The following is a 24,478-nucleotide window of genomic DNA, read 5'->3' as shown; positions in this document are numbered from 1 at the left end:
AGCAAATAAATTAGTATTTATTTGCTTTAAAAAACAAGAAACAGTATTGTGCACCATGGTAGCCTGAATAAATTTATGGAAAAGAAATCTCTGCGTGTATAGCAAATTGAAAGCTTAGCCCAGGTTTTCCAAATAAATAACTGAAAATCTGGAGTCTGTGACCACTATGCATTATGCAAATCAAGCAGACTGCGTATTTTTCCTTTGGCATAATTTTATTCTGCTTTGGCTAGTCTTAGGAACTAGGACTACCACCACTCCTACCCAGCCAACAACCAGAAGTTTAGTTACTTCCCACACTTTTGAGATTTCATCTGGTATTGCCTACACGCTTTCAAGAACCTGAAGCTTGCCTTTACACTGAAGAGGTTCTCTGGAAAGCCAAATTCTGTGCCTAGAGCCATATTCCAGCCCCTGCCCTGCTCTCTGCTCCCTTGAGGATACACAGAAGTGAAGAATGCACAACGCCCTTTTTGTGACTCCTGGATTTTGGGGACTTGGAGAAGCTTGAAGTCCTAGCTATTCTATGGCTTCTGTCAGAGATCCCTTCTTAGCAAACTTGCAAGGAGTGGTGGAAGGGGAAGAGGGCACTGTGGATGGCGTCTTCACGGAGAACGCCGCATTTTCAGAACCTGTTTTCACTTAGCACATGCCCAGAGCTGGAGGCTACAGAGCCTTCGACCCTCCACCCTTCTGTTACTTGGCCATGCTCTAAATCATCCTACAAGAGTGTTGGTTTTAGAGGACTCCATATGTTCCCACAGGCTCCTGCCTATCATTCTCTATTCCCCCCCCTCCCCCTTCCCTTATCTGTCATTAATGAATGTCATGATTTCTAAAAGTGTTCTGGCGGCATCTAGTGGTGAAATATATGGCATTTTCACTTCACACAAAAGTGTGCATGTGTGTGGGTGTATAATATTTATATATTTATAGATATATATATCACACAAATCCATATGTGTATATATAGGATGTATACGTTGCAGGAGAGAAGGAAATAAACTTTTCATTTATATATATTACATATATATATATTATATCAGACAGCAGAAATTTTCACTTAATATTGTGATGGAGAAAGCAGGCATTTGACCGTGGGAACTGACTGATTGAATCTCCATCGTACACTTAATTGTTAAAGAGCTTTTTTGAGTTTCCAGACTGCCTTTGAAGATTTCCCCCGACTGCCACGTTCCCACAAGAGTCAAATCTGGCATTAATGTTAACGGATCCCATGTTGCCTTCAACGTGAGAGTGTGGAATGTGAAACCTCGCCTCCCCCCCTTTAAAAAAAAACAAAACTGAAATATTCTAGCCATGTAATCAGGAACATTTGGGTCATGATACCAGATACCCCAAGATAATTTTTCAGTCTGCTGTTTTGCCCATAACTTCCTTGATGGGGTTAAAATAGCACTCGTCCAAAGGTTCATATTTATATTTATTTATTTTTTTAAAAAAAGAATCTTGTAAATACTTGGTATTTGGACAGAACGTGCATCTTCAAAAGACTTTCGAGCTGATGAATCAATTAGTCAATCAATCAATCAAAGGCCATGTTGGAATGTTATATCCCACTGATTGATTTTCAGGCGCTGATGCACTTGCTTCCTTGACGCAAATTGGATGCCCGTAAAAATATATATCACAAGTTAGAGTTTAAAGGATGGGTGGGAATTAACCTCACTATCCAGAAGCCAGTTCAACAACAACACCCATGATTCTTCAAACTGCAAAGAGCTATCTCTCTCCCCCTCCAACTTTTTACTTAAAAGAGCCTGGGGTGGAGGTGCCTGAATCTCTGCTGCCAATATTCTTAAAGCACCATGAAGGCAGCATGCTTGCAGAATCAAGGACTTGCCAATTTTTAAGATTAGGCAGGATAATTTTCACACACACACACACACACACACACACACATGTCTTCCTCTGTACCTAGGGAGTTTCTGCCATCGAGGGACACTTAACTCCACAAATGTTGTCCCACCATTTAATTATGGCAACAGAATGTTCATTTTGCACAATCAGACTTGATTTGATTATTCAGTGCCATGACAGGTCTGGTCCTCCTTAGAGAAGGCGACAGAGGTAGCAGCAGTTGGCAGAGCAGCACCGCACAACTGACTTCCTGACACTTGAGCTAAGATGGAGAGGGGCAGGCAGGGCAGGCAGAGCTCAGCATGGTGTAGGCATAGTGGCTGGAGCATCAGATTGGCTCCCGCCACTGCACCCACACCAGACTCAGCTCTCTGTGCACCCCCCCCCCCCCCATGGTAAGCAGCAGTGACATTAGGCATTGCCTGTGCCACCCTGCCAACCACTGCTAGTAGTAAGTGGCACACACCTTGGTTTCCCTGAAAGATACTCCAGAGACGTTAAGGAGGAGTACCCAGAGAAGGATTGTGAAATGTTTTGTATAACATGTGATGAGTATTGTTGATAAGCCATTGTCCCTCCCCTATGCAGTAACTTTTGATACCTGCAGCCAAAGAGCTCTCCAGAAAGATGTTTGGTTTTTTGCAAAAATGATTTGTTTTTTGTGCGGCTCTTTCAGGAATTCTTCATATGCTATATAATTGCTATATGAACAGCACCTCCATGTAGGAAAATGGCACAAAACCTGCAGGCAGATCCTCATATGTGATGGTCACGCATGCAGGCTTTTTCGCTGCACGTAGCTATGAATAAATTGTTGTCATCACCTTGATGAGCTTTAACAACAAGGCAGTGAGCCTCCATGGAGCTGGGTCTTGGTAAGTATCCAATGCTAGTTGGAACTGCAAGCCAGACCCAACTCAGGAGGCAATAAATTTGGAAATGGTCTTTTCCAAGCCCCTGTTTGCTTTCAGTCTCAGCGTGTGTTGGAGCCTCCCCATGACCCTGATTCATGTGACTCTTCGAACATCTGTGGCTGCCAAAACTCATGTTGTGGGGGGCGGGGGCTGAATCTCCACTCCAACTGCTTAGAGGAGAGCAGGAGGGTTGACCTGGGATAATTTAAGCAGACGTGGCTGTTCATTTATGTAGGAATTCCGACTCTTTCTTTCACCGCTTCCCTTTCCAGCTGAAGAAGTTGCTCCTTTCTCCATCCAATGTGCCTCCAAGCTATGAGGTTCAGAGAGAAGGGAGCACATGGCGTCAAGGAACTCCCAAATCCAGACCCCAGCGACCCTGTACAAAGGTATTGTTTGCCTTAGCAACCCTAACCTTTGCCCTAAGATAGCACACTGCACTGTATTTACCCAAGATTAAATCCAAGTTTTACATTACAGCTCACCTCCCATTTTAAACAGAAGTATGGTCAGGAGGGCCTAGTAAGCACTGGCACACTCCCATCAGTTTTGTTAGAAGTGTTTTGTAAATTTTTATTTATTTGTTAAATGACTTCTGTCTTGCCTCTCCTTAAAACACTTGAGGTTGTTTGCAGTAACGGCTTAACTTCACCAATAAAACCAGAAAGTGGTGACAACGTTTTCACCAACAAAAAAGGTTGTAGCAGGCAAAAATAGTTCCCATGGCCACTCTTACCAGTGTAATCATGGTGATGTCTACTCAAAAAGTGGGATTTACTTCCAGATGAGTGTATATAGGACTGCAGCCTTAATCAGCTCACAATCTTTCCTGAATAAGCCCAGGGTTGGTTGTGTGTCAAGAGGTGAGCAGTGAGGTAGACAAGCAGGCCTTTTGTGCAACCAAGGTGCCACAGTCAAAAAGGCCCTCTTGTGCACGCTTGGCCACAGTGCTTCAATCACATCAGAGCCCCCATCGATCACTTAATTGAGATGCATTCAGAAGTTGGGGCTTGAAAGCCCATGACATGCTGCCCAAAGTGAGGGTGGCATTGATTTCACATTGAATGCATGTGGAACTTAGGCTGAGATGGCCGCGCCCTATGTGTGTCATCAGAGCAGTTTGAACTAATGGCAGCTGTTGGGCAGTGGCACCAGAGGCCCAGCAGGTGACTCAGTTGCATCTTGCACTACCTGGAGCATCCAAGTGAGCCATTGGAGTAGCCCTACTTAGGGGGCATGATGGGACCCTGGCCTAGCTAAGCAAGACTTTTGCTTACTACTTTAAGCAAAAACAATGCATCTTGGTCATGTTGACTTAAATCTGGTTTTTTAATGTCACTGTTGTCCTTTAAAATTGAGGTGGTACCCTGGATCTTCCATCATGCATTTTTATGCAGTCCCTTGTGAACATACCAAATGTTAATCAAGGGGTGGTTTTAAAAAGCTTGCCCTAGTCTCACTCATAGAGATTTTATTTTTCTTTCTAAATTTATCAAGAGGCAAGGGATTTTTTTAAAAAAAACTTTTCGTTATTTATATCTCTCTGTGGGGATTTGAAGAAAGCAGCTAGGGCAGCTAGATGCAAAAGAAATCTGGGCTCCTGTGCCCTTTAATGGTGGTGTTGGAGAGGGAATTTCAGCCAGGGTAGCTTGTCACGCACATTTATGGATGTTGCAGGAGCCCTGTCCTCTCGCATTGGGCCGCTCTAGTAGTGCCCTAGCTACGGTGTCCAGGCAGACATGCTCCATAAACTGTGAGACCAGTACTAACAGGTGGAATCCACTGTATTGTACGGTTTGTCTACCCTTGAGGAATTTGGGTTGCGTAGCAGGAATAAAGAGCCATGAATACAGAAGCTGGCCATACCTGGGTTAAAGGAGAGATGAGAGAGAAAAAACAGGACACTGGTAGTGATATCAGAGTGAGGCTTCTCAAAACAAGAAGGCTTTCATCTGTGTGCCCTTTGGAGTGCGGTGTACAAAGAGCCTCTTTATTTTCCCCAGATTCCCTTCGTCTTTAAATTTTGTCATGATGATCTTTCCCCTCTTCTCTCTCACTCTCATCCTTGACCCCAAATTAGAATGGAGCTTCCCAGCAGCTGACTGAATTGACTTTAGCTGGGCAAAGAGCTACACGTACAGTTGCAGAACCAGTCCAGTCATTTAAACTAATCCCCTGAAATCCACACAAGATGCCATTAAAGATTTTCCACTTGGGTGATGGAAATTGTGCAGTGCATTAGGCAAGTGGATTTAGATTGCATGGGAAAGGCAGGGCTAAGTGGGGAGGGGGGGTGGAGAAAGAGAGAGACAGTGACCCTTCCATGCCAACTGGAAGAAAGGGCAGGCAAATCAATACTATTTGCCACATACAGCAGCTAGAAAGAAATTTGATGCAAGGGGTGTGAAGAATCCCTTTGATCTCTCTTGCTCTGTGCAGTTCTTGAAAGGAGCTGTTGAAAGTGTACATACATCCTCTCCTTTCTCATCTCTCCTGCCCAGTTCTTTAAACCCTGCATTAGCTTCCAGCAGCTCCCCCAAATCTTCATTTGATTTCTCCTACCCAGGGCATTCACTAAGGAACAAGGCTCTGCATCTCAACAGGTTATATCCCTCCTATTCTTCTGTTATATTTACACATACACAAACAGGAGGATAAGGATGGAATCAATTTAAACTTCCACCCAGCTTTTACTGTTTCTCTTCAAGTTGTGCACAGATGACTCTTATATATGATTCTTAAAGAACGGGCATGTCCTCCCATTACTTAGCTTGTGTACATATGCCATAGGCGTTGTGCTGAGAGATAGCAGAGATCCATGCATAGGTAGAAAAGTTTTCATCATCCATTTTCTTCTCTGATTCAGGCAGGGCAAGGGCCTCCTTGATTATAGTGGTAATGAATGCTCCCCTCATTATTAGTGGTGTCAAAGGCATCATCTGATAAATGCCCACAGTATTTGCTCAGTCAGTGTAACAGGAATTGAAACACAGGGCAGAGTGAGGCTTGCATTAAGTAGCAACCTTTACTGGAAAGTAGTATTGGTGCTGGCTACCAAAAAACTGCTGAGGAAGAAGAAGACGACAATGACGACAAATACACTCTAGTGGTTTGGATGCAAGGCCCTTCATTTACTACCTTAGAATCTGACACGAAAAAGCCAGATTCTGCAAGTTCTCTGAAGGTAGATGAGAACAAATAAGTTACACAAAGGGTACAAGTAGTTGCTTTATAAAATTACATCAGACAGATCCTATAGGCACTAATGAAATGTAACCGATAAATTACCAGGGTAACCACAGAAGAGGCTGAATAGTTCTTCATATACAGTAGATTATTGATTCCATAAAATCTTCTGGGGTGTAAACATTTCTACAGAAATCTGCTGCAGTTGCTTACTGTAACCACCAAACATGGAATGTGATGAGGAGATGAGGACTCTGTCTATGGTGTGGCTGGGAAGAAACTCATTCTTGGTTAGCCTAACTTCATTTTCCCTCTGCTCTTGAAGGTGGATGGTGTCCGAGACCGAAAGCCGAGTTTTCTCCAGGCTCAGAGCCGGAGCTGCACCGAGCTTCATAAGCACCTCACCTCCATCACAGCCCACTGCCCACACACAAAGGACAACTGGCCGCCGGACGAGTGCCACAGTGGCGGCACGGAGCCCCAGAGTTATTGTGCCCACCATGGAGAGGACAGCGACTCCGGTGAAGAGTTGCTGCCCTGCGGCAACATGGCAGCGACTCCGCCTTCTTCCTCCGAGGAAGGCACCGGAGAGAAGGAGCTGCACGCTACTGTGGAGCTCATCCGCTACATGCACACTTACTGCCTTCCCCCCAGAAAGCTGCCCCCCACAGACCTTGCCGATGTGAGACACCAGCATTTCCACAGCCCCTCCAAGAGGGCCAAGCCGGATTGCCCCCTGCAGCGGCCTCCGCTCTGCAGCAAGGACAGTTGCCCGCCGTGCTCTTGGCACCTCTCAGCGGGCTGCAAGCAGCCCAGAGCCCCCGCAGCCAGCTTCTCCATCCTGAAGGAGCTGCTTGCCAGGGACCTCCCTTGTGATGTGAGCAAGCCATACCGGTTGGCCAAGCCTGCATACGCCTCCTTGACCAGGTTGCAGCCACCCAAGGCTCCGGGAGCGCCTCCGCCCGAGGCTGCTGGGGGATCCACGGAGGCGTGCAAGTCCGCGGGCAGAATGCCACCAGAGGTGAAAACGGAGCCCAGGCAGGGCCCCAAAGCGGAGCCCGAGGTGAAGGAAGAGACTGGCAGCCCTGCAGAGGAGGAGGAGGACTGTGCAAAGCGGCCCCAGCTGGCCTTTGGGAAGGCAGGCCGCAAGCAGGAGAGCTTTATTTATGCCGTGCGGCGCTCCAAAAGACTCAACCCCGAGCTCAGTCTCTGGCTTTCCTTCCTTGACGACTCTCCCCCTGATCCGGCCACACCCCCTCAAAACAAAGTGGCCTCCCCAGAACTGTCCCTGTGCTCCTCCACTCTGCAGAACTTTGACAGGGAAGCACCAGCAGCAGAGGTTGAAGTGAATGGTGCAGGAGAGGCAGAGGACAGGTATCAGAGTCTCCCGATGGAGCTGCAAACCCCCTCACCAGAGAGCTCAGGGGAGAGCGAAGCATGTGAGATAAGCGAGAGCCAGTGCTGCACCCTTTTGCATCAGACAGGTACCCAAAGTCAGAGTCTGAACATTTGGGGAACTTGGGAAGGGATATACCTTATTCTGAGCCAGACCAATGGTCCATGCAGCTCAGGGTTGTCCACAGTGTCTGGCAGTGGCTCTCCAGGTCTTTCCCAGGCCTACTTGGAGATACTGTGGGTTGGCTCCTTCTGCAAGCAAGGCACATGCTCTTCGGTTGAGCTCTGTCCCTTCCTGTAAGGGAAGGCCCGTGCTTTGAGTCAAACACAGGGAACATATCCTGTAAAAGCTCATCGAGCACGGAGAGGGTGGGTTGTGGCAGTGTTGTGGCAAAGGAGGAATTCAGTACATTGGACGCTCGGGTTGCGAACGAGATCCGTGCAGGATGCACGCTCGCAACCCGCAGCGTTCGCAACCCGCAGCATTTCGGTATCCGGGTTTCAGCAGGTCTGTAACCTGGAAAAACGCAACCTGAAGCGTCTGTAACCCGAGGTATGACTGTACTGGCAAAGTTTGATGGGAGTATCTTTAGAAGTTATACACACTCTGTGGAGGGACTCTTAGACTGTCAGAGCTGCAGAGGACACTAGAACTCTGAGCTTCCAGCTTCTTACAACCCAGGTGACTAAGGAGCAAACCAGGCGTGGTGTGGGAAACCCAGGATCAGACCCTCAGTGTCTCTCCTTTTACATCTTAAAACAACAGTAGAGAGTCCTGAATTGGATCAGAGCTTCAGTATTGGGGGGGGGGGGTAGCCCTTTTCCCTGTGGCAATTCTCTAATTTAACTCTTTCCTCCTCCCCCCCCCAACGGCTGCTATTGATTATTGAGGGCAGGGGTTAAAGGCAGGCATTACAGGCCTCTCTCTTTTTCCCAATAGCAGCTTGTGGGGAGGGCAGATTTAAATCAGAGAAACTGCACAGGCAGGTAGGACTAATCCCTGTTCTCCCAGCCCTGCAACCCTGATCCAATTATCTCCCTGCTGCCTTTTAAGTGTTAAAAAAAAAAAAGATGTCAGATTCAGAAGATCCAATCTTGCTTTGTTTGGTCTTAATCTGCTTTCTCATGAGCAACCTAGTCCAGTTCAAAGGCATGGATGTGGCTCACTGAGTCATTCTGCTTTTTCCTGTTTGTTTTTCTTTCAGAAGCACCAAGGTGTTTGTCGCTGCCCTTGGCAACAACGTAAGTGAAATACCAAAAATACATATTATTGGTGGAGGAGGATAGCCTCAGGTGTCAGGAACCTGGTACATGGCTGTCTCAGAACTTTGCTGCCCTTTTTCTTCTTTGGCGATCACTCGTAGCCGAGTAAGATTGTCTTCCATAAACACAGTTTTAACAATGAGTCTGTAAATGACTGTGGAGGCCAATTCTGGATCCACAAGTCCTTCCACAGTGGGGACATTGGTTTCCGGGCGGGAGTTGATCACGGTGTGGGTTTGCCAAGCATGCCTTCCTCTTAGCACGTTTCTCCCTTGTGCCCTAATGCATGCATGAAAATATAACATAATTGTGTGCAAATAAGTCCGCAAATGGTATTAGCCCATATACACTTTTTACTAGCATATGCTGGTCATTTGTGACTGTAGTAGCCTATAAGGGTGGTCATGGAGAGCAGTTTCCTTCTGGTTTGCAAAACTTTCACTGCATAGTTACCTGGAACCATTCCCTGCTCTCTGGTCCTTACCAGTTGCATGGCCATTTAGAAACCTGTTCGATGTGGCAACTGACCCTTGAAGGTTTGGCCAGAGTCACTTTATCTTTACAGCTTCCTTCTTTCTGGTTTAGTATGTGAATTGTGATGTCTCCATCTTTAACATACACCTTATCTCTTCCATGACCTCTACACTCTCCTTTTCTCCCCATCTTTAGAGAACCAACATTTGGAAAGCGCAATTTCGAGCAAGTTCTGACCGTAGAGCTGTGTGGCACCGCAGGTAAGGGTGGAATTCGCTTTAAGAGTCTGCCACATCCTGCAAAATGTGAAGAGAAGGTGGGCCAGTACCGAGGACCTAATGGTCAGCTAGTGACTTCAGGATGTTAATTCTGCATAATGCCATTGACTTGAAGGAAAGGGATCCCTTTCATCTGAAATGGCAGCTATCTAACATAAGTGCCTGTGTCCTCACCAACTCCTTGAGAACTGCTATTACCATTTCCCCAAGACAAGAAGCTAGCTGTAAACAGAAGTGCAGCTGGCCCAGAATCAATTATTCAGCAAGGTTTAAAGCAGGGTTCCCCAAACTTGGATCTACAGCTTGTTTTGGATTATAATTCCCATCATCCTGGACCACTTGTACTGCTAGCTAGGGTTGATGGGAGTTGTAGTCCAGCAACAGCTGGAGACCCAAGTTTGGGAAACTCTGGTTTGACAGATGTGGTGGTGTACAATGAGGGAACAAGTCTAACTCCCCTTGTCAAGGCAGCTTTCTTGTTTGTTTTAACTTTCATGCTTCTGTACTGAAAGACCTTTATCCTTTTGCTTCCTTGGGGGAGATAAGGTCTCACACCACCGACTACTCCACCATACAAGCCTTCAGAGGAGGACCTGTATAAGCCAGACATTCACCAGAGGCCAGCCAAGGAGACTGCCATCATCACCAGCTCTGAGCCACAGCCAATGATGGGGGACAGGGCAGCCTCCGGGAAGAAGCAGAAGAAGCACCCGGTGCGGACAGAGTTGTACGCACACCTGAGTCGGTCCACCCCCCACCTGCCCCACCCCGAGCCACATGGGGTGCTGAAGCGCCCTTTCTCACGCTCTTTCGGCGACCACGACTATTGCCAGGTCTTGAAGCCCGAGGCCTCGCTCCAGAGGAAGGTGCTGAAATCCTGGGAGCCCCTGAGCCATGTGGAAAACAAACACAAGCGGAGAGCCCCTGATGTGCACTACCAGCACGAGAGTCAGGAGGGCGTCAATGGGACCTCAGTGAAGGAGGGAAGCCAGCAGCTGAGGGACCAGGAGATCAGGGCCAGCTTGACCAAACACTTTGGCCTCTTGGACAGTGCCCTCGATGCCGGGGAGGCGGCCTTCTGCAAGACGCCTGAATATGACACCGTCTTTGAGGACAGCTGTAGTGAGATTGGTTCCCCGCTGGAGGAAGAGGAGGAAGAGGAGGAGGAGGAAGAGTGCTGCACAAGTCCATTGGAATCCAAGATGTGCCCCTACAAGAACCCTCTTTCCAGGGCCAGTTTGCACTATTGCTCCCGAAGCAGGTCCGATTCTGAGTCTTCGTGCTGCAGGTCCAGGTCTCCAGCAAGCAGGTGGGCTTCCCTGCACAACTGTGAGTTCACAGGGTCTTTGGCGAAAGGGCTCAGGGAGACCTACTGCTTTACAGGTGGCCCTCTGGCAGAGGTGCTGACTTTTTGCTTATGTCTCTCCAGGAGGTGCCGTGCACATCCATGCTGCTTTATAGATAATACGATTACTCTGAAAGAGACTGGGTTGGGTGGGTCCAGAGATCCCTGTGAGCAAAGTTTCACTCACAGGACCTCTCACTTACAGAAGTAGCAGAAGCCATTTTTGCCAGTTCTCCTCTGCATCCCCTGAATATCTGTTTTGGAAAGTTGGAGAACCCTCGGGAACAGCCTGGGCAGTAGCAGAAGAGACTGAAGGGAGCAATCTCCTTCCCCCTTCCATTAGCAGTTTGCTCCACTAGATTGCCAGCCCCTTGTGTGAATGTCTCAAGCCTTTCCCTTTGCAGAAGAAATACTCTTGATAGAAGGGGGGAAAGAGGGAAGAAGCATCCAGGTGGGCAGAAATAAGTTTTAAGACCTTTTGCATCAGAATTGGAAGCCAAAGACTCAAATTGGTTGCATGGAGAAGAATTTTGAAGCATATTAGGCTCTGCAAATTTATTTCTGTCCACCCTTTCCCCCCTGTATTTGATGCCTTGCCGTTTCTCCTTTTTATGCTGGATGCTGGCGTTTGTCTTTGAAAGCCTGCTGTTGCAGACACAGCATTCTTTGTGCTGTGAGCCTGTCCCTGCAAGCAACAAGTGTGCCTCTACTTCCTTGTGATTTCTAGCGCTCAGACCAGCCAGAGTCCATTCAGGACTAAATTCATGTGCCTTCTTGTTTATCAAACAGATATGAAAATGGCAAGCAGTGTCAAGATGGAACTGTTGGACAGATGGAGAAGAGGAGAGAAAAAGCCATTGTAAGTGACCTGTTTGCTATGTGGGAGCTTCTGTAATAAATCAAGTGGGAATGGTGCGGTTTCCAACCAGATCGGTTGACTCCCTCTTTTGAAAATTCATCTGAATTTAGGGACAAAGCAATTTTGGTTTGACTCCCACTCCAAGTAGGAGTGGCACAGTACATGTTGCAGTATAGAATCATAGAATCATAGAATCATAGAGTTGGAAGAGACCACAAGGGCCATCGAGTCCAACCCCCTGCCAAGCAGGAAACACCATCAGAGCACTCCTGACATATGGTTGTCAAGCCTCTGCTTAAAGACCTCCAAAGAAGGAGACTCCACCACACTCCTTGGCAGCAAATTCCACTGTCGAACAGCTCTTACTGTCAGGAAGTTCTTCCTAATGTTTAGGTGGAATCTTCTTTCTTGTAGTTTGGATCCATTGCTCCGTGTCCGCTTCTCCTGGCCCAACACCAGTTTAAGATGATGAATTAGAAAGAAATAAAGTAAACATAACCGGCAACAGATTCAGTTCTTGACCCAGGAGAAACTTGGTGCCGAATTCATCAACAGGCACTTACAAAGAGCAGTGGGAATTGTGATTCCATGGCAACTTTATAGTGAAGCTGAAATGGGGTAAAGCTGCAGCTTTTGAAAGGGAGACATAAAATAAGACGATAAAGGGTGCACGATAGGCAAGCTAGCCGTGAAGCGCTAGCAGGCAGCTACTCCTCAAAGAGCCGTTTCAGCAGATAGAATTTGTGCATTTGTTACACAGCATCATGCTGCCTTGTTGTTAAAGCAGGTTGGGGGGATAGGAAGAGTTCAGTCGGAAGAAGAAGAAAGAGTTGTATCAGGACAGGCCTAAGCAATTATTCTCATCCCTGAACAGGGAGAAGGCCGCGTAGTGTACATCAGAAACCTTGCCAGCAGTATGAGCTCCACTGAACTGAAGAAGCGCTTTGAGGTGTTCGGAGAGATTGTTGAGTGTTGCGTTTTGACCAGGAATAAAAGGTGGGTCAAAGCTATGCTTCCCCCTCCCTCGCTGCTATAACCAGCAGGAACTTTTGGAGATCTGAGCACCGGGAACCTAGCCTGTCTATCCTGTGAGACATGAGATGCAGGACTTCGGTCTTATTTGGGGAATGAAAGCTGGAGAGTGTTTTTTGTAGGGGCGACTCTGGAGATGTCTGTTCTTTGGGAAAGTGTCTGCTGCTGTGGTACAATGGTGATCTGAAGAGATGCTTCTTCACAGGATTTTAAAGAGACATAATGCTTTCTCCAGTGTTATTTCATGGGACTGTTGCCCTCTGAAATCCTTTTTGTTCTAGGGATCTGCTTGATTATAAAATAACGAGTCCCCCTTTCTCCTAAATAAAGAGAAATGTGGAGGCCTATATATCTGGACTCAAGGGTTCTAATGACCTACAAAGTGTGGCATGCAAGGAGAACTAGAGGGTGGTATTCAGCTAAGCCTTACTCAGAGTAAATCTGTTGAAACTATTGGACCTCACTTAGTCATGTCCATTCATTTCAATGAGACCAGTGTAGGCACCTGGCTTCTAATCCCTGGCTAACCACAAAGGCTCACTGGGATGTCTATTACCTTCCAGCTCTATCTACCTTCTTTGAGGAGAAAACGATGTGTCCTTTTGGAGGTTTACAAAAAACGTAACACAAATAAATGGCAGTAAATTGTTGCCTATGCTTAAGTTCTTCATTTTGTTTCTCAGGGGAGATAAATATGGCTTCATCACGTATCGGTGTTCAGAACATGCCGCCTTATCCTTGAAGAATGGTGCCTCGCTAAGGAAAAGAAATGAGCCCTTGTTCCAGCTGAGCTACGGTGGCTTTGGGCACTTCTTCTGGACCAGATACACCGACTTGGGTAAGCCACCCCCATGTCACTCCAAAGCGGTCCACGTCCTCCTCCATCCCTTGTTTCAGTGGTGATGATTTCTTTGCTGTGCTGTCTCCCGTTGTGTTTGTTATCATTTGTACATAATGCTCATTGACGGCCCAATCGGTTCACTTCTATTTATTATCATTGATGGTTTGTTTTAGCTAATAGGGGAATACCTTGAGTTATTACAGACATTCGATGGAGCTTCAGCTTGCTCACTTTCTCTGGCTTGTCACTATTTTGTTGTAGTTGTTTATATTCCAATTTATAGGCCTTTTTATTTTACTGGAAGGGCCTCCAAAGCAGTATACAGCAGCTATATAATACAATAAAAGTATTTTATGGTTGTATGAAAAGGCAAACCAACAAACCAACCCCAAACACATCCCAGATTAAGAATATAATAGGGAAAATAAAAAGTACCGCAATATTTAGGACCTACCTTATTTGTATTGACAAACACACAAAAACCAGCTAGGAGAACTGATGTCTTGCATTATTATAGACACTGTAAAATGTTACTCAAAATATTGGAAAAAACACATTCAAATCCTAGGAAAAAGAAGGGAAAGGACTGTGAGGGTCATGTTGTCCAACCCCCTGCAATGCAGGAATCTTTTGCCCATGACCCTGAGATTATGCTCCGGCTCCAACTGAGAATGGGAGGCAAAAATGTATTGAATTTGCAGGAATAACTAAGCTTACAAGCTATATAACAATGAAAGAACGTAGGCCGAAACCTAACAGAACTGGAGCTTATTCATTGACTAATGGAATGGTAGAGTGCATTCATCAGGCAATCATAGGTCCCTATACAATGTGTTATTTTAGGATTAGGAAGGACTGTATTTAATACAATAACACAATTATATACTGAAATATATATTGTGTATGTATTTCTTATTTATCTTAATATATGCTATGAAGCTGAGCCTTGTATGGCGTTTTACTTTTTTTAAAAAAATACTATTTTTCTAAAAAGAACACAATAAATGAACAGTGACAAAAACAAAAGTTTCAGCAGCACAAAAATGAATTGCAAAACACAATCAGCAGGAATAAATCAGGAATCGAATTTCCTATTCCTCACTTGTATTTTAAAAAGTATTTTTGGAAAGTACAAAGGAATGCATGAAACAAGGTAATAATTTGCTGATATCTTTATTGTAAAGAATGCAGGGGGAGGGAGACGTGGGGAAGTCCAGTTGGTTATGAGAAAAATATCTTGGAAAGATGGTTTTTTCTTTCTTTCGCTTTTTGTCTTTTATTTTCTTTTTCTTTTTCTATAGCTTGTATCTGGAAAAAACCAATAAAAATATTGTTTAAAAAAAGAAAATAAAAAGTATTTTTGAAAAGTATTTTTTTAAAAAATAAACACACATTTTGGTGTTTTGCTGAGCTGGGAATTGTAACCTGAAGGATAATTGAACTACAGTCCACATTATTAGTCCAGAAGGTGTGTATTTGACCAACCCACTTAAAAATGTGGGCCAAAGGGAATTCTCCTTCCTCCTTAGTTCCTGTTGTGTAGTAATTACGTAATTCCTCCACACCAAATATCTGAGGAATGCTAATATTTAAAAAGAGAGAGAGAGAGAGAATGCATAATGTGGCTCTTCTCTGCCTCTTTTGGGGGGTGCTTAACAGGTTTTGCTTTTTCCTTTGACCAACATGTGTACTTCTTCTCTCGTGGCACCAGATTCCAACACAGAAGAGTCCTCCCCAGCTCTGATAAAAAGCAAATATGAGACCATGGATTTCGACAGCCTGCTGCAGGAGGCCCAGGAAAGCCTACATCGGTAACAGCCTTAACCTTTGAGGAATACCTCAATACCTCAGTCAAGGCACTTCCAATATGTTTACGTTTTCAAAGAAATGATTAAGTATACAACGAGAGAGAGAGAGAGAGACTGCTGTCCCTTTAAATCGATGTTTACATTGAACAAGCTGCTTCTGTCTGTGAGTCCCCATGGTGTTGATGTTCCACTGCCACACATTAGTATCTTTGCTTCTGACTGGTTGTGTTAGGATGAGCCTGCAAAAGCCTCCTGTCCCCTTCTTGTCCGGCCCCTTTCTCTGCCCCACCGTTACCCCACTTCCGCCGTGGATTTGCAGCTGTGTTCACCATAACTTTTTTTTTTGTCTGTAGTGTGTGATGATGAAATTGTTAATTGTGAATAGAATCAGGATTGTAAACTAATTTTTAATAGAAGAAAGAAATATATACTTATAATGTATTTATGGCTCAGATGTACTGTAATTCAGATTTATTGTACCGCTTCCTTGATTTTTAACTATGCACTGTAATGAGGCACTTGCCTGTCAGCAGATGTGGCCCTCCCCAAAGGGTGCCCTCCAATTGGCCACTCAGTTGAAATTGGCTTCAGCCCTGTTCATGGCAAACCAAGGGGTGACCGACTGATGTTGTGCTCTTGCTATATAAGCCATTTGTTCCGTTTCGTTTGGGCTGAATTCTGGGATCACCACTGCCCTGTTTGTTGATGGCACAAGGCACATTGTGATTCCTCAGTCCAGAGCTGGCTCTGGGTGGATAGGAATGGCGTTCTCAGGTGGTGCATTTTTGAGGAAGAGGAGGGAGGAAAAAGGTGCAAGGGGAGCGTGTGTGTTTTCCCGCTGTCTATGATGGATTGGCAGTGGTCACAAGGTAGTGAAGCCCCACCTGCCAGGGAAATGGTACGTAAGAAAAGCTCCCCTGGATCAGAACAAAGAAAAGCTCCCCTGGATCAGAACAAATGCCTATCTAGTCAAGCATTCTGTTTTGTGCCATGGGCGACTAGATTCCTAAAAGGTAATAGTCCTCTCCTTTTGATGCTCTCCAGCAATGTATGAAGGCAGTAGTCCTTTTGTTTGCTCTCCAGCAACTGTTACTCAAGAGGCATTCTGTCTTTAAACTTGAAAGCTCCGTATAGCCATCGTGACCAGTAGTGCAGGAGCACAAGTCTACAGCAAGACTGAGAAAGTCTGAGAGCCAATCCCAGAACAATTATGCCCAGAGGTTTTTTTGCATTACATCTACCATCTAATGATAGCAGCTGCAGTTTCGCCAGGTCCATGTGGGAGTTTGAGGTAGAGGAACGTGGAGCAATTCATTTAAGGCCATACATGACATCACCAGTAGCCTCAGGAATAGTTTTTTACCCATCTGGTCATCTAACCAAAGCAAAATCTCCTGCCTGGTGGGCAACACCCAACAGAAAAAAAGTTCAAAGGAATTCTCACACCTTGGGCTGAGTGAGTTCACTGTGCTTACAACTGGCACATAGCACATGGCTCATCAGCAGTCCCTGCTCCATTTTGAACACTACTCTCCTTATGAGTGGAATAAGCCATAAAACATAGTGTCATTGCTATGAAGCCTTGTGAAGCGACTTTCCCTCTCTCTCTTTCTCCCGCTCCCTGTCAAGAAAGGCATGGATGTCACTGCCTATTTGATGTTCCTTTTGACTTCCTCTTGGCGGCGATCTTGTGCCCTCCTTTATTTCTTCCCTGGCTTCTCTCATATTCAGAAGTTTGAGGAGTCATTACAAAGGAAGTCTTAGAGTGATTTAAGCAACTAGTTTAGGGGCTCTTTGATACGAACCGGGGTGCTGGGACAGAGGCAGTGTAGAAGCCTCTAGCTCAGAAGACTGAGTAGTGGGAAGGAGTCGCTATCTAACTTCCGCAATTGTTTCACTCAAACATAGCTCGGACTTGCCACAATATACTGTGCTAATGCCTCATGCAGTATGGCTGTTCTCGTGCTATACTTGGAAGCAATGTCCAGGGACATGAGAGGCAGACCAAGAAACCAGCAGGTGCATCAAGATATAGCATTTTCGAGTGGGGACCAAATAACCTTGCTAATACCTTCATCAGCCACCATGTCTTTGGTTTATTTTTCACAAAGGATCTCTGGCATTTAGCCACCCCATGTATACAGAATGCAACAACCTTAATTCGGCCAGCAGGTATTTAATCTGAATCAAAAGGTACAAATTGCCAAAGACCTTGGCAACTGCCTGGCTTGGGTCTAACTCATGCTTGCCTGTCTTGAGTAATTCCATTGAGCCAGTAAGGACCACGCGCATCAGAAACACCATGAATGAGGTCAAGGCGTCAGCTCATGTGTTATCCCATTCTAATTATGTGATCGTTCCTGTCTTTTAATGTGGAGCTTTAATAACAACAGTGCTTATTTTATATAGTAACTGATGTCACAATTTCACGTGTTGTTGGCCAAAAATAATAATAATAAACCTCACAATATTGGCTGCTTCAATGTTGCTTGCACCACCTCCATTCGAGAACTTACTGATGGATCGCAAGATCCTCTCATGATCAGCCCAGAGCAAAGTCTGGCCCAGACAAAGCATCTGCTGTTGACAAGTGCCTCATTGTAGCTCTGCCTTTTTCTGTCCTAGTATTTCCTCACCACAATGATGTTTACATGTGATTGCTATAGAGCTTACTGTAGAATGTACATAGCGACACATTTAGGGTGGGTAGGACTGTCCTGTCCTGTCCTGTGCTGTGCTGATGTTTTCAGAGAACAATCGAACAGAAGAAGAAGAAAAATAAGTAACCACCCCTACAACCGTTAAGTGGAATTCTTCCATCTCCTGGCTTGGTTACAAGGGTAGATCAAAGTTCACTGCTGGCTTTGGTCAGAGAGATGGAAAATGCATCAAATTTCTGAGCATGCTGAAAGTGTTGAATGCAGCTGCAGAGGAGAAGGAAGAGTCCTTCTGCTCTCCAGAAAGAGCTGCCTTCAGTGCAGATCGCTTGCAAACATGGGTTTGTATTTAATCAGTTTTTTATTATTATTATCTCAAGTTTCTTTTAAGAGGCTGGACTTACCAATGATGTTAGAGCATGCACACACATGCTGTTTTGAGGAGGGAAGAAGGTCCTGTAACGCACATGGCCTCTCAATCCTAGATATAGGGAGAGGTGCAATAAGTGGTCTTTGTGTTGCCTGAAGCCTATAAAAATATTTATTTTAATTTTTTTGTGAGAAATTTCACTAGGACTTTATGCAATATGCACACATGTGCACAAACGCACACATGTATAGGGAAAAGGTAGTGGCGGGGCATTGAGCCCCTCTGACTGCTGCTGGGTACAGCAGCAGCAGCTGTAAATCCACCACTGTTGAATGTAGAGCCTGAGTGGTATGGTTTGAAAAGCACGGACATCTAATGCTGGTTGTGGCACACTAGTAACCTGTGGCTTATTTTAATGGCTATTGGAAGCACAACTAAGTTTGTATCAGCCACAGGGACACAAACAGTGCAAAAACCCTTGGCTATCAGAAGCTTGGAAAGTTGCTCTATATGCGATGGGAGAATTTTAGGCAGCAAGCCTGTATTCAGGGTATATTCCAGGAGAGTCCTCTGTTTCGTAGAGCAGCAAGCTGCTGTGCTCCACATGCACGGCAAGAAGTAGTTTGAGCTTCTGGTGGTGAAAAAAACAAACCCCGAAACTCAGTTCAGAATGGCACAGGAATCAGAAGGACCACTTTGATATAGTGGATGTCCTAGTTCATCCCCACGAATCAGAGCAGCTGAGTGGATACCTTTTTAACAGACCTACAGAACTTGTGGCTTGCCAAACTACCAGCCTGCCAGAGGCCTGGTCAGGGGTCAAAGTGTCCTGCAGGCTTCCATAGATGGTTGGCATACTGTGAAGGGCATGGTGGGTTCCACAGTCCTGGCCTATAATACAATGGGCCTTTTGCTCATACTGCGAGGACAGTGGTAGGGTAGCAGTGCTCCCCTGACATCCCGCCAGCTGAGTGGCTTGCTGCTTTCAGGAGGGTTGAGGCAGTAGTGGGGGGTCAGTGTGGTGTACAAGGGAACCAGCAAAGCCATCAGCAGTTGAGTGTCACCACCACTAGTGTGTGAGGAGCTAGTTCTCTTAGTGTCCAAAAACCACAGTGCAGTCCCTCACAGGGCTCACTTGCTGAGCCTGAAGCCTCTAGCTTGCTGCGTTCGAAGCACAGGTTGGAGATGAGAAGGGGGAAAGGAAGTTTATTCCTTATTTAGGTTGGGGGAATTAAAATGAGCTTTACACAATGCTATAGCCATCACTGCCGCCAACATGTTTGGGCAGATTTAAACCTTGGTGCAGTTCAGCTCATTTTGACTTTCCAAGGTGGCCGCACGTTGAGGCTAAGAAGAGTAGCCGAGCGTCCCCTGCCACCATTAGCTAAAGAAGGACCTTAATTACCTTTATGGTTACTTCCTCTGCCCTGTTTAGAAAGATCTTGCGCTCTTGTGCTTTCCGTATACTTCTGCAAAGTCTGCCTAACTTTCTCCCATATTCTTTCTCTTAATAATATGCATAAAGCCAAGGACCCCGTACTCAAGGGGTAGGCCTAGCCATAACAACAATTAGCAGCAGAAACAAACCAAGCCTTTGCAAGATCAGGTGAGAAACCAAATAAACAAATTAAAAGAATTCAATTTTCCAGGGTGTTTCGGAATAAGAGGGTGTGTTGAGAAAGGCAATCATGAGGGAGACATTTATTTTTTTAAATAAACAGAACTATCTCTATATTATATGTAGGGGTGTGCGTGTGGGTATGTGTGAGTGAAAAAGAAGTCCCTCCTAACTGCTTCTTAATTAGGAAAAATACCTTAACGATAGGAATAAGTCATAAGCCATTTCCTTGCCCTTGGTCCTTTAAATAACCATGCTTTTATGTGAAACGCAAATGGTTCCTGCTAAATTCAGCAACCAGACAAAGGAGCGAATGCAGGCATCAGAAAAAGAAGATGCATGCAAAAGAACTGGGTTCCCAAACGTCACTTTCATTGTCAGTCGATGGAAATGTTCATCCCACTTTCCCTCTTAGAGTGACTGTCTTGAGCTTTGCTACCTCCATGAAACTTTCATGTCAGCTTGGGCATGTGTTTCCATGATTAGCATCCAATTTTATCAGTAGCCCATGTCAAAAAGCCTTAGAGGAATCAGAGAGCAAGGACACATTTTCATTTGCCAGATGAAAATAGCAAGTCCTTAATCTGTAGCTGAGCATTTCCTCCATTTGTTCTTACAGCAGGGTAGTCTATTTGTGACACACTTTAGCAATATGAGCATTCAAAGCCTTCTGCTTTCCCATCAAGGTTCTGCAAATAATTGTTTGTTTAGGCCTCGTTCTCATTTGTGTGCTTTTCGACAATTTCCCCTGGCATCATTTCCCCCACATCACTGAAGCCCATGCATCAATTTAACGTGACTTTTGGCCCAACCATAACATTTTCATGTACGTATGGTTGCAGGTACCTCCTTGCACTTAAGGGGGCAGTGTGCCCCCTCCCCCAAAGTAACCTGGGGGCTTATGCATTTTGCATTTTATAGCTGGAAGTCTACCGTTAATAGTGGACAACAGAAATGCACTAGAGGTGAGCACCTATGATGCTCTAACAAATTAATGTGTTGTAGGATAGATGCTACAAAAACAAGTGCACAAGCATTGCTGCATGTCATGCAGCTTAGGGATGGGATCTCTATGACTGAGGTTGTCACTAACAGTCTGCAAGTGAGCTTGCCACCTGACTGCAGGTGGGGGGCTCACATGATTGAAGAAATCTCCGTACGCTCCCTGCACATGAAAAATGAGCATGTTGGGGGGAAAGGTTATGTGCAGAATCTCAGTGAAAACTCGGCTATGCCCTAGTGTTAAGGAGCAAGCTATCCAATCTGGCTTGGGTGAATTTATCACGGTATCGTGCTGTCACCCTAAACTTTGTGCCAGTGAGGCAGACTAAATCAAATGCATCAGCCTCGCTTAGGTTCTCTGTCCTTGGAATGCATAGCACATGTCATTGATGGGGGAGCCTGTGTTGTTAGATGTTATTGGGGTACAGCTCCCATAATCCATGACCATGGTTCATGCTGGCTGGGGCTGATGGGAGCTGGAGCCCAACAACATTCAAAAGGTCACAGGTTTCCCCAATCCATTACCTAGGCTGTGATCCAATGAGCAAATGGAGCTCAAAAAAAAGAGAAAGAAATAAGGTTGCTCCATCTTCTTCGTTATGGCAGAATTCTGTCTTTCAAAGCTTTACACAACATTGAAGAGAATGGGTAGGCCAGTTTTCACAGAGCTTCACATGCATAAAAATGCACCTGTACTACTAGATTAGCCTATTGAATTTTTGAAGGGTCAATTTACACTGAAGGTTTTGGTCCCCGCCCCCCCAAAAAAGTCAAAACGTTTCCCATTTCCTCATGGAGGAAACTATGTCTGGTGTGGATAGCAAGGCAAACCCCTGGAGAGTCTGGTTTTAATGCAGCCACTGGTGCTTTAGGTGGCATTATTTATTGGAAAAGTGAAAAAGAGTGAATTAATACCACTGTTTGCAGCGTGTGTTTATGAGTGTATGTGAGCCAGAGAGAGTGAAGGAGACTAAATTGATGCATTTCTTAAGAAAGGTGTAAGAATTTCACCTAAAAGAGGGGCACATTTGCTATGTTATTTATAATAAAAACTAGATTTTACTTTTTTTGTTTTTTGAAGAGGACACTGCTAATAATTAGAAGGGGCCAATTCTGCTTCTCTTTTACATGTATTAACTAAGTGATAACTTATTTCTTGGTAAGTAAAAGCAGCAGGATTGACCCCTTTTGTAATCAATAAAATCAAGTTTTTAGTTCACTGTTTTAAAAAAAAATAGTAGAAGATTTTTATATTTCACTTAATTTCCCCCCCAGTTGTGTTCTGTTGTGTCCTTATTTATGTAATATACTTTAACCTTAATCGGCATAGATTCTTATGCCTTTCCTTTGTTATTGTCATTTTTTAAAAGAAATATTTCTTTCTAGTGTGATTTCAATGTCTACCTTCTAAATGAGAGAACGTTTTCTTGTATTTTTACATTGTCAGATTCTATAGTTTCGTAGATGATTTAACCAAATTGCTCAATGTATTCTCTATATCTATCTGGTAGGTATATAAAAGTTCTATTTTAAATTGTGTAAATACTTCAGAACTGGCTTCTTTTTGAAACTCCCCTGCCGTGGAGTTACTTGTTTACATCACAAAGACTGTAGAATCTCTACATTCATGTACTGTAAATAGTGAAGTGATCTGCCTATAAATAAATAAATCATAACAAATATACTATGAAGTCCAACACGTCCTGCTTGCTTGCAACTCTGTGTGGAATTGTGTGTACATTTTTGGGTGGCTTTCTGCTCCTAAATTGCACCCATGTCCTCTCTATGTATCGGCTGGAGTCTGGCGATCCTCACACCTATCGTAGGCCTTGTTTACAGCTATAGAAGACAGAGGTGTCTTCTGAAAGATGCCAGCTTATGGAACAGCTGTAGTCTTTGATTTCTAATAGAGATCAAGATTAAGTGCCCCGTGCAGAAGCTCTGACACTGCTTTGAAGAGGTCCACAAGAAGTAAGGTTACAGGGAACCAGGCAGAGGGCCTTCTCAGCAGTAGTGCCCACCCTGTGGAACACCCTCCCACCAGATGTGAAAGAGAAAAACAACTACCAGACTTTTAGAAGACATCTGAAGGCAGCCCTGTTTAGGAAAGTTTTTAATGTTTGATGTTTTGTCACTTTCTTCTTCTTCTTCTTCTTCTTCTTCTTCTTCTTCTTCTTCTTCTTCTTCTTCTTCTTCTTCTTCTTTGGGAGCCACCCAGAGTGGCTGGGGAAACCCAGCCAGATTGGCGGGGTATAAATAATAAATTATTATTATTATTATTATTATTATTATTATTATTATTAGGATGATTTTACATTATTCACATGCTTCATTGGCAAAGATAACACTCTGTGACAAAAGGGGCAATGGATGCAGCATGCAACCCTTGGATCCCCATAATGCTGTTTGGGGATCTTTCCCTTGACCCCCAGTATTAACTGATCTCCCAAGTAACACAAGAGGCAGGGCCAGGTGTTTAAAAAACTTATCATTAATGGGGAAAGCAACAGACACCAAACATAGCTCATTTTAATTCAAAAGTGCCAAGACAACTGCTCCATCTCCAGTTATTTCATCCTCCTCCTACCACCTCAGGGTCATTGCTTCTCCCTGACCCAGCCATAATTCAGCAGTTTGGGTTTTCTGATTAATTGTTTTCAGGTTTTTGTGGGGAAAGTGCTGCGGGGCGGGGAGCGCTTGGACATGGACTCGGAAAGCCGGGACCTGTGTCCAGAAATGCAGAGCAAAGGTAAGTGTAGATGAGCCCAGAGTCAGGTTTCATTCCACTGCAAAAGTGCAAGCATTGCAATTATGCTTCAGTCATGCCACAAAGCCCCAGGGGGATGGGATTGTCACTGTACACACACAACCCTCAGAGCACTTTCTCCACGCAGCCTTGGAACTTGGTGTGTTTATTATTCTGCTAACAGGACGAAAGAGTACTTTGGAGGTGTGTGGGCATGGGAAGAAAGAGCCAATTGTTATTTGCAGAATAAAAGTGTTTGAGCAGAAAGGAAAAGGAAAATGTAGCAGAAAGCTTAAAGAGACCCCCAGCTGAGTAAGTAACATTGGGTAGAAAGGAAATGATATAATCATTCAAATGTGCGAAATTGTATCTTGCAAGTGTCCCTATTTACCAGGACTCTCTTTATGTTCTGGTCCCTGCCCTTATCTGCGATTGTGAGAGATGTTTTCAGAAATGCCGTCCATGTGCAAAAATCCTCATTTCAGACCCCTCTGCTCTCTAGGCATTAAGGACCAGAATAAAATACTTTGGTGCGCTAGCAGAAGCCAGCATAAGGACTCTTGCTTGCACAGCAGGGTGCCCCTGCACACCTCTGCTCCACTTCCAAATCCTCAGGGGCTTGGATTCTGGCAAATATATTGCAGCGATGTGCAGAAAGGAGTAGCCCATTAAGGCTGCTGGTTATTCCCCGTGACAAACAATGCCATTCTGAGTACTGTATAGGTTTTGCATGTAGACAAGATGGAGCCAGGAAGTGAACACTAGCACCCGCTAGCTCATACAGTGGTGCCTCGCAAGACGAAAAGAAT

At 44.9% G+C, this 24,478-nt stretch overlaps 1 protein-coding gene across 3 annotated transcripts in view; it reads left to right on the top strand.

The window, feature by feature from the left end:
- The window catches only part of PPARGC1B (PPARG coactivator 1 beta), a 106,852-nt gene extending 84,245 nt beyond the window's left edge, over positions 1-22,607 (top strand). For all 3 annotated transcript variants that reach the window (XM_077924444.1, XM_077924443.1, XM_077924445.1), the window contains 9 exons: positions 3,068-3,184; positions 6,307-7,465; positions 8,582-8,618; positions 9,309-9,373; positions 9,938-10,700; positions 11,526-11,595; positions 12,470-12,591; positions 13,311-13,465; positions 15,180-22,607. In XM_077924444.1, coding sequence (XP_077780570.1) covers positions 3,068-3,184; positions 6,307-7,465; positions 8,582-8,618; positions 9,309-9,373; positions 9,938-10,700; positions 11,526-11,595; positions 12,470-12,591; positions 13,311-13,465; positions 15,180-15,283 — 2,592 coding nt within the window. In that variant the 3' untranslated portion in view covers positions 15,284-22,607. The remainder of the gene's footprint in view (positions 1-3,067; positions 3,185-6,306; positions 7,466-8,581; positions 8,619-9,308; positions 9,374-9,937; positions 10,701-11,525; positions 11,596-12,469; positions 12,592-13,310; positions 13,466-15,179) is intronic.
- The last annotated feature ends 1,871 nt before the right edge of the window (positions 22,608-24,478 follow it).

Source organism: Podarcis muralis, chromosome 2, assembly GCF_964188315.1.
Source record: "Podarcis muralis chromosome 2, rPodMur119.hap1.1, whole genome shotgun sequence".
NCBI classification, from domain to species: domain Eukaryota; kingdom Metazoa; phylum Chordata; class Lepidosauria; order Squamata; family Lacertidae; genus Podarcis; species Podarcis muralis.
This window is presented reverse-complemented; position numbering and strand designations above follow the sequence as displayed.